Consider the following 10,681-nt stretch of genomic DNA (forward strand, 5'->3'; position numbering starts at 1 on the left):
CCATGATGCAAGTGGCTGAAGGGATGGGCTGTGGCCTTTAGCTGTGTTGTCAGATCCAGGTGTTATAAGTTCAGAATCTACCTTGAGAAGAAATCTGAGAATAAATTCTGGGCACTTTTTGCTGTCAAGAGGAGTTTTATTTGGGGGGAATGAAGTCCAATTATGGTAGATAATTTAGAAATCACACAAATTCTTTTTAAAAGAAATTTCACATGGGAGAGGAGAGAGATTGAGAAGAGATGTGAGGTACGTAATAAGATTAAAGGAGTTAATTGCTTTGGTGAAGGGAGTGGGGATAAGTGGGAATAGAGTGAAGGGCTGAAGCCAGAAGGGAAAGTGGGACCCTACGGCAGTTGGAGGCTGTCTTTTGTGGGATAATGGAGAATAAGGGTAGAGAAAGAAGAGGGAGGGGGCACAAGTCTTCTGTCAAGCGCTGCAGTTACTTTAACCTTCATGCTAATCAAATTGATGAGACTTCTTCAAGCATAAACTGAGTATGTGTGTTTCCTCACTGGCACTGATGGACTTTGCCATGTATGAACATTGTCTCCATTCTACAATGTCAAGTTGGACAATGTGACAGGAGTATCGCTGTCGGAGCTTTTCTAGGAGTGACTCCACCCTCCTGTTATGGGCCAACTGCCTGCTTAAGCTCCTGCCATGCCTTGATCTTAATTGATTGATGTAATTAACGGGAGGCTGCCCACTTTATGTGCCCCGGTGCCAGGGGGCACTACCTGCAGCTCCTTTTCCTCCCCCTACACCGCACCCCAAGCCTCACAGATGGTACTGATGTGGTTTGACCTAGGCCCTGTTACATCTTGGCCCCCACCCCTTGCCCTGGGGCTTCTCACTGCCCCCACCCCTTGCCCTGGGGCTGGGGTCAATGCACCCCAAATGCTGCACCCTCTCTGGCGCCAGGGTCCCCATGCTACCATGAAGCTCCTATGAGGCCTCCTGCAAACCCTAATAGCCTTACCCAGACCTCCAGTCAAAACAGTAAAACACAAGAACACAAAACCCCTGGGCTACAACATAAAAAGCTAGACCATCCGGTGAAACAGCATTCAATCCCTACCAGAGAGGGCACTCCAACCCCAGCAGTGACCAGGGGATGCTCCCACTGTCAGAGTTCTCCCCTTCGTCTGTACTACCCAAGCTCCTCCTCCCTCAGTTACTGGAGGGGAACTGCCCTTCTGGCCTCCTGCCTGGGCTTAAGAAAGGCTAAGCCCTGCCCCTTCCTGTCAGCTGGTTTCACTAGTTGCCTTAGCAGTGCTGCTGCTACCAGTTTTCCCTGCTGCTTAGACAAAACAACCTGCTGCCAGTGCAATGCTCTGAAATCCCCCAGGCTGACTCTGTGGGCTGTAGGATGGTGACTCCTGTCCTACCTGACTATTGACACTGCCTGTGGCAAGAAGACACCTGTTCACTTGGTGCCGAAATAGATTCTATGATTATAACACAGAATAAGTTTTGCATGGCAGTGCAGGCTAAACCATAAAATAATAGTTAAATCAATGGCACATCCCCATCTTCAAGCATTTCAAGATTTTAATGTCAAGTTTACAAGTACAACAGAGTTCCTTTGGAGTAATTAGTGATGAATTATTCATTTCACCTTGCTAAGATTGGATTGCAATGAGATACTTAACAAGCCATTTCGACACTTATTAATGTTCATTCATACTGAAGTAAAGGTATCTGATGGCACTTGGCTTGACATATATTTCTAGCTTCATCCATAAATACCTGTCACTGTTTGCAAGCCTCTTTACTCGGACAGTTTATTGGGTATTAAATCTTAGTTCAGGAAAGAGCAGGTGGTTACATTTTATGAAGAATCCTAACCCAAACCAAACTGACATGGTGTCGTACCTGGAGAATTCATTTTTACATTGATTGAGAAACAAAGTGGGATCTATTATACCCATAACAATAATTTCATGTTCCCCCTCTGGTGTGGTGAGTGCAGTTTATGGATGAGGTTTGCATACTTAGGGGGTTAATGTTTATACTGGTGCCTTTTACCTAACAGGGTTTTAAAGTAGGCAGAATGTAACTAAGCATATGGAATTTGACCAGGGTGATTGGGTTAATGACCTTACTCTTGCATAAAATGGCATGGGACCTTTATTGATCACCAGGAGGAGCTCTGTTCTGTACTTTCAAAAGTTCTGGGTGCCATACTAGAGATTTTGACTCCGAGAGCAGTCATATGGACTCAGAATGCTTTGATACTTAGGAATTTTTTTCTTCTCTAAACATTGTTTTTTGAGTGAAATTAATTCTCATCAAGAAAGAGACAGTGGCATGAGCCCCTTGTATAGACAGATGCTTCTCACACAGCTGTGCTGGTGCACCTTTGGTGAGATCGGTATTCCAGATAGAATTGTATTATTATTACAAATAATATTAGAAATTTCTCTTCTAGTGGTAGGTTGTGCATCTCAGCCTTTGAATAGACTCATATCAGCCTCCAGACTTCTGCCATACTCGGGTCTAAAGTGGCCAGTAGAAGGGGCTGCATCACAGACGTATTGCAAAACTCTCTAGAAGAAAACACTTACTTTTAATCAAATTAAGACACATCAAATGAGAAGACTTCAAGAACTAGATCATTGTTGGTTGGTAGAGTTTGCTCAGGGTGTCATAAATAAGATAAGAGACATAACGCCAATGGCATGGGAATATAAGAGGTTCACCTTATAGCTGAACCTGTACTTGTGGAATGTGTGTGTTTTGGCTTGTGTTTAAATCAACCTCTTTTCAGGCCCTAGTGGAAAATATCTCTTTCTCTGATATGAGTATTATGTAATCATTACCTTCTTAGCCAGTTCTGCAGTCTGGCTGTATACTTACTTTGCTCTTTACAACACCATCAATAAATTATTCTGTAAAGTTTTCATAACAACAAGTTGCTCTTGGAGCTGGGAAAACTTCAGTGACATGACCTGGATTTGCAGCTATATGGGAATCAAATCTGTTCAAAGGAAGACTCTGATTTCATAGGGTGGCAGTTTGAAAGTTGGTCTTGACTAAAAGTAATTGTAATGACTAGATGCAACTTCCTTATGTTCAAGTCTTTAAAGTGTATTTGATGAAAGGCTTTGACTTCATGTTAATTTAATGTGCACCTTTCTACAATAGTAGTCCTGCTTCACATAAACAGATGCAATGTATCTCAGGGCATGAAGGGATTCATGAAAGTGGAAGTAATGCTCACACAGCAAACCTAAAAATGGGACAAAAGTAAAAGAGGAGGTAGCATTGGAGAATGTTGGAAGGAATCACCTGGGTAGCTTCAGTGGAGACCTGAGATGTGTTTCAAGATGCCTCCTCAAATTTCTCCTTCTTTTCTGGACATGTTAGTTAAGTTTTCCCACCCCCAACAGCTTTTTTATTTTTTTTCATGGAATCTCAAGATCTTCAAGTAAGCCTGTGTAGAAATAATTTTGTTCTGGTTGCTTGAATTTATAACAGGTCTTGTTTAGGGCTGGAGAGCTGAAATGGGGAACAGATGAAGAAAAGTTCATCACCATCTTGGGAACTCGAAGCGTCTCACATTTACGGAAGGGTGAGTAAAACATCTCAACTAGAATGGGAGAACTTAACCTAGAACCTCATCTTTGATTATATGCTGGGTGCTGGTGATATTTTGAGTGACTTGATCTTGTGGCTGTTTCATGTCCATTTGGCTCTCCACTTACTTCTACCTCATGGAAAATGGTAAGGGCATGCTATAGTTTGTGGGGAAAATGGTAGAACTGAGAGACAACTGGATTGCATCTTTAGGAATATATTATTTTTTCTATTGAGAGAAATCAAGGCAAAATAAGTGATACTTGAATTCCCTGGTGACTAAGTCACAATGCTCTGGTGGAGATCCAGCTCTGAACAAGATCAGCCCTTTTAGGGGGAAAAAAATGCATGTTTCTTGTGTGCGCTCTCTCCATATCATACATTCCCCCAAATGTGTGAATCTGTTTTATCAAACTGTTTGGCAGAAAGATGTGCTAAATAAGATTGGGAAATGCTGATTGAAAGGTTTTGCTTGACCTTTCCTTTGCATTCACTGGATTTGCAAATCTGATTTGATTTTTGTAATTCATCCTCTGTAAATTAAGACTGGATTTTGTTTTTGTGACACCCCAGATAGTGCTAAATACTGTAGAAATATAAATTTTCAAGGAGGATGCTGAAATTCACAAATGTATCTATTGTTAATTGACTCCAATAGAACAACTCAAGTTTAAAGTTAAACATGGGTAAAAGATGATTGCAGAAGTGAATAGAAAAATGTGTAATTGAAAGCCTTGCCTGCTTATACCTTGGCTTGCTTACTGCTTCTAATTTTGTACTATTTCTTATTTTTTCATTGTTATCCTATTCTTACCTCCTCCTCGTGGGGTAAATTAGATGTAACAAAACCTCCACACAACCCTTACATTTGCTATCTCTTAGAAGGCCGACACTAGCATTAGACTTTTTAAATAAAATAAATATAGTTAAATAGTAAAGCAAATGTATCTCTAATTAAGTGAATTAAGTTGGAGAAAAATCTGTCATTGATTTACACAATTATTTGCCAGACAGCTATAGAATATTGAAGACCAGGGTCCTCTGACTTTTTGTTGACTTTGTGAAGGGATTTATGTGCGTTTGGTGATTCTGTATACAATTAACGCACTCAGTTCAAAGGCAGTGAAGATGAAAATGGGTTTTTCCCTATTTCAGACGAGTGATTTAGTCTCTGAGATGCCTTTTATCCTTCTGGAAGGGTTAGCCTGACTTCATGAATCTCCTGCATCTTTGATTAGTTTTTGAGATTGGGTCTAATATTGGAGCATGAGGCCTTGGCCAGTAATAAAAGCTGTGAAGTACACTGAAATAGACAGCAGCCAGTAGAGAGAAGAGTGGACAACCTGACTTTTTTTAGATCTCTGAGATCACTGCACCTGCTCTGAGGCTATCAAGTATTTGTATGGAGAGGTGAATGTTTTGTATGGCAGCGAGGTGCCTGGTCTCTTTAAAATGATATCAGTATTAATCATACCTGAGTGAATTGCCCACGCCGGCCAATATGTTGACTGATATTATCAGAGGCCTTTGGAGAATACTTGCCCTACCCTTTTCCCAGTGAAATTGTATAGTACTATTGCAGATTGCTGGGAAGTGGATAGTTATTATAAGGCAGGGTAAGAGCATCTGGAGAATAGAATTTGAACAGTTTATATATAATGATGAAATTGGCATAGGCTCTGAAGGATAAAAGGCAGAGAAATCATGTTCTCACACACATTTTGTATATCTGTACGCTTCCTGTTTTTCAGTGTTTGACAAATACATGACTATTTCTGGCTTTCAAATTGAAGAAACCATTGACCGGGAAACCTCTGGTGATTTGGAAAAGCTGCTTCTTGCTGTTGGTAATTAGCAATCCTACTACTGATACACTATTTAGAAGAGTCGCAAGGTGAGCTCTGAAAACATGACATGGCACTTGTTTTAAAGCAGGGGTGTCAAACATCTGGCCCATGGACCAGATATGGCCCACAGAGCTGTCATCTGGCCTGTGGGACTCCCAGAGGGGCTGGGAATTAAGTGTGGAGATTTGTGTTGGTGGCAGGGAGGTTAGCAATGGCTGTATTAACCTCTGTGACTGCCACCACCGTCTCCAGTTGCTGTTTGCATTGGCCCCATGGTCTGGATCTGGTTTAGGGGGCATGGTGAACTTGACACTCCTGTTTAAAGGAAAAAGCAGTGCTGGGAAACATGATTAGCAGCCTTGATGAAGTTGGTACCTCTGTTTTCAAGTCAGAGATGTAAATTCTAGAATCTCCTGGTACTAGAAGGGATTAACTCACTGATTCTTGTTGCCATCCTCATGCAGTCCAGCAGTATTCACAAGAACTTGAAAATGCTGTTTCAGTTGTCTAAGACATAGGCACTGAAGATACAGGCTCCTTCAGTGCACCCCAGAACAAAAAAATCTTAGCGTGATTGCTGATTTTAAAAGATGTAGTTGAGGTGAGAGAGGGGCTGCTCACCCACTTGCTGGCTACCAATTATGTTATTTACATCTTTTTTTCTTTTTTCAGGAAGTAAGTTTTTGGGCAACTATGAGGGAGTGAACTGGAGTTTGCACAGTCATGCATCCTCAGGAGCAGTTTACCAAAATCTAATTGTGGGATAATATTCTGCCTCTGTGTGCGTCTTTGCTAGCCCACTGAGTAGAATGTGCTGTTATCCTTGTAACAGAGTAAAATGTGGTTAGCATGATCTGTATTGCTAAAGGAAAAAAATGCATTCTAACTTTTAGAACTCAAGACTAGCAGAAAGATATTTATTAGGTCTAAATTTTAGGTATTGAATCTAAAGTTATCATTCTTGACTTGGAGTCAATGAGCTAGAAACTTAAAGCCCACTAAATCCTCTTGCCACCTGTAAAGGATTGCCATCTATGTTTAAGGGAAACTGAATATTGATGTTTTGTTTTCTCAGTGAAATGTGTCAGAAACGTACCTGCCTATTTTGCTGAATGCCTCTTTTATTCCATGAAGGTAAGGAGTTATTTTCCAAATCATGTGCCCCTTCCAAGGGACCCTTTCTCACTTGCCCTCTTTTACTAGAGTAAACCCATCCCACAGGATTTTCACATGTAGACATGTGCATGGTATTCTATACCAAACTAATAAGATTCTGAAGAAATATTAAAGAAGGAAGACTGGTAGAATTTAATAGCAAGGCTTTTACTTTGGGAGACATCTTCTCTTTCAGGAATGTAAGTCTTTCTTCAAAGCAATGAGCAGATTCAAAAACACTTCACTATTTGGGAAAAAAATCCATAGGACCTTTCATTAGGATGTTCACTTCCTAATTTCCAGCTTCAGCAACAGAATTTCCTAATACTGATCATAAATCTGGCATAATACAAAGACTGCAATTTTATACTGCACTGTTGCTGCTTTCACAGCTGAGAGGGAGGGGCAAAGGTGGCTTTCCATCAGTGGCTTTCCATCCTTGGCTTCTGATCAGGACATAACTTGAGGACAACTGTATGGCATTCAGCTAACACATTTAAATGAATGCCGTGAGAATCCCTACTCGTCACAACTTAAAATTTCACGATTCAAGGGGCATAGAAAATGGGAATGAAAGTTAAGGAGAGAGTATGCAGCCAGAATTTTGTGCTGTATCTGTGGGACAGCATGGTGTACCTTTGGTTGCCACTGCTCGTGTTGAACATGGTTAATTGAGGAGAAAGTGGGTAAGATGTCAGGATGCTGTCTAGAATAATGTATCAGCACTGAAACTCACTGGGTACATCTAAACATGCTATGAATGCAATTTATTGCTCCCGGGCTCCACTTTTGCACATGTGCCTGGGAGTGCAGCACATTGAGCTGGGGTAGAGCAGCCCCAGCTGGCAGGGGGCCCTGGGGATCAGCTTGCCAGCCCAGGGCTGCTCTGACCTGGCTTAATGTGTTGTGGAGGGGCTGGTTGGGGTACAAGGGTGCTACAGTGCGGCGCTCGCCGGCAGGCAGCCCCCACACTGTAACACCCTTGTGCCCTGGCTAGCCCCATCAGCATCTAGACATGCATTGCAGTGGAGTAAATAACTCCACCATGGATGCGTCTGACAGTACTATCCTATGGCAGAGTTCATTAGTTTACTGCTGGGTGATGTTTTACTGCAGAGCTAATTAGTCAGCTCAGCAGTAAACATCTTGTGTAGGCGTACCTGCTGAGACCTTTTTTGAGCAGAAAGTCCAATTTGGAGAAGAGATTTCTTGCATAATGAAAATAAACTTATGAACTTTCCCTTCTTAATGAGCAGTTGGATCATTTGTAAATGTGAAATTTTCAACCAGTGATTCAGGTCTGTGCAGCAGTTGCATTCCTTAGTTAGTCATCATTGTATTGTGCATCTACTTCTATTTAAACAATCATTTCTCAAGGGTGATTGATGAAGCTGATCCTAGTATGCAAATACCACAGGGCACTTACACACATAACTTTTTGTCCTGTGGCACACTGGAGATCCACTGCTTTGGAGGCTGCTGCGCGTGTGAGCTGACGTGCATTGCACTGCACCACATGCAGTAGTATAAGTGGTGAAATGCACATCAGCACACAGGAAATGGTGGTGGCGCACTTTTGAACTAAAGCACCTCTGAGGTGTTTTAGTTCAAAAGCACGCCACTGCCATTTTCTCAGCGCTGACATGCATTTCGCCACTTAAACAACAGCAAGTGTTGCAGCACTGGGTGATTTTTCAAAGCACGCAGCGCTGCAGCACTTACATATGTAAAAATGTCCATCGTCTTTCATTCAACCCTTGAAATGAATCTGGGAAGTCATGATCTGAAGCTACAAAGTGGGGAGCATGCATTAGGAGGTCTTAAATATTGCCTACTTTGGAGAAGCTCAGTGCACACAGGATCAGCCCCTTCCTTTACACTACCATTTGAACACACAGTGGTACAATCCAAAAACATTCTGCACTAATAAAATAACCACTGCATTGTAGCATTTCTATTTCATAGATGTTAGGGGCTGGAAGGGACCTCTCGAGATCATTTGGGGTAGTCTATATTCAATGTTTAGACCACACATTTAATATTAAACCTTTTTAAAATAGGGAGCTGGTACTGATGATGATACCTTGATCAGAATCATGGTTTCAAGAAGTGAAATTGATATGCTGGACATTAGACGTGAACTAAGAAAGAACTTTGCAAAATCCTTGTACCAGATGATTCAGGTAAAAAAACTTCAATTTAATTTCACTGGTAAAGAAGTAGTGAGAGAGTGTAGTTACAATATAAGAAAAATGTTGAATTGTTGAATAGTTTCTCTTTATGCTCTTCCCAAGGGGAAAGTTCCATGGCAGTTATGAAAGCAAAATCATAACTGGAGTTCATGTATTAGAAAGGGAGATAGTAGGACTTCCAGAGGATGAGTTATATCAGCATTACCATGTATTTATTTTTCAAGTCAGAGTTGTGAAATATAAGTCATAACCTCATTTCTGTGCTGCAACATTTGCAGGAATATTTTTCACATAGATGATCCTCCCCATTTTCCTTCCTGTGTCAGATTTTCAGATTCATTGCACAGTCCTTGGTCTGTAGGGTTTAGCTGCTTTTGATTTTGCTACAAGAAACCAGGCTCCTTTCCACTTGAGTCAGTGGTCAAACTTCTCGTTAATTTCCGTGGAAGCGGGATCAGGTCCTTGATGACTTATCTTTAATACATCCAGGAAAGATCTCAGAGGTTTAGGGGTAAAGTGGATTTGGTTGGTTGGTTGGTTTGCAAGTGGAAGAGCTGACATAGTTACTTGCAGTAGGAGGCCCAGTTCCAGTACTGCAACTATAAATCTTTCAGAAACTTTTGAATGAGAAGCCAGTATGTTTAAAAACCCAGTATTGGGCAGATAAACTCCTTGTGTCATTCCTAAACTGATAGTCAGACGGACGAATTTCCTGTGGGTGGGAAAACTCAGTCATTTCTTGGAGTGCTTCATAGGACTCATTTTTTCCCCCTTAAGTATATTTGTGACTCACCATCTGACTAATCATCCCATTTGCAGAAAGATACATCTGGGGACTACAGGAAAGCACTCTTGCTCCTCTGTGGTGGAGAGGATGACTGATGCCATCAGTGACGTGAAGAATTCATCCTGCTCTCGCCTTGCAGCCCTACAGTTACCCTGTCTTGCTCTGTTTTTGTATGTGATAATGCTTTATGGCTGCTTATATTTACACCATTATCATGATTGTCAAAAATGGGCATCTTGTTATGCGAGTGCTATACAGTCTCTCTTCCTACTGCCATCCAAGTAGAAGTCTGTGTCCCCCAACCCCTGGGAATTTTTTAAGTGCCTTTTATGAATATGCGAGTGTTCTCCTTTTCATGGAAGGTGGGCACTAAACCAAGAATCTGGTTCTTTCAAGATGTTTTGCTGACTTCGGGGGGGAAAAAACCCCAACACATTCCAAGAAGAATTGAAATAGAATTGAACCTCATTTTTTTTTACTTCACTTGCTCCACTCACTGCATTTCCATTAAAATATTAGGCAAGCTTTAAAATTGTGAATGAAGGAAAATTATTCTTTATATATCCTATCTGGTGCTATTAAAGTAACATTGCTAACTAACATTGTGAGCTGCCATTGGAGACATAATGGACCAATAAACTTTTTGCCCTTCTCAACACACGTGCGTTTTGATGAACATTGAAGGGTTCTTTTTTTCCCCAACAGAGTGGAATTGTTCCTTTTGATATATCATTAAATATTTTCCCAGTGTCTACAGGGTTTTAAGTAGTAAGGCCCCTGGCAGATACTATACTTAAGATGTGATTAACATATAATTAATGGCATGATAAAATGGGGAGGAATAAGCCACAAGGTTATTACACAAAGTGCTTATACTAACTTTGTGCCTGGTTTGCATCATGCCTTAAATTGAATTTGTGGCCATCACCAATCAGCTGACTGGCACTCCTGAGGCTAGGAGGTCTCATGAGTTGGCTGGTGCTCCAAGCCAGGGGGCACCCAGTTTGCTAATTGATCTCAGTTTTCCCCTGCATGGGCAGTAGGGTGCAATTTGGATCTGATCCCTGATCCCACAGTTCTGCCTCCTGCTGTGCACATGTAGCGTGTCAGGAGGCACAACT

At 41.4% G+C, this 10,681-nt stretch overlaps 1 protein-coding gene across 2 annotated transcripts in view; it reads left to right on the forward strand.

The window, feature by feature from the left end:
* ANXA5 (annexin A5) overlaps positions 1-10,220 on the forward strand; it is a 32,739-nt gene extending 22,519 nt beyond the window's left edge. For both annotated transcript variants that reach the window (XM_019522075.1, XM_019522076.1), the window contains exons 8-12: positions 3,481-3,574; positions 5,331-5,426; positions 6,502-6,560; positions 8,642-8,764; positions 9,593-10,220. In XM_019522075.1, coding sequence (XP_019377620.1) covers positions 3,481-3,574; positions 5,331-5,426; positions 6,502-6,560; positions 8,642-8,764; positions 9,593-9,655 — 435 coding nt within the window. In that variant the 3' untranslated portion in view covers positions 9,656-10,220. The remainder of the gene's footprint in view (positions 1-3,480; positions 3,575-5,330; positions 5,427-6,501; positions 6,561-8,641; positions 8,765-9,592) is intronic.
* Positions 10,221-10,681: the final 461 nt, after the last annotated feature.

The sequence above is a fragment of the Gavialis gangeticus genome, unplaced genomic scaffold (genome assembly GCF_001723915.1).
Source record: "Gavialis gangeticus isolate Ggan-Ray unplaced genomic scaffold, GavGan_comp1, whole genome shotgun sequence".
In the NCBI taxonomy this organism is placed as follows: Eukaryota; Metazoa; Chordata; order Crocodylia; family Gavialidae; genus Gavialis; species Gavialis gangeticus.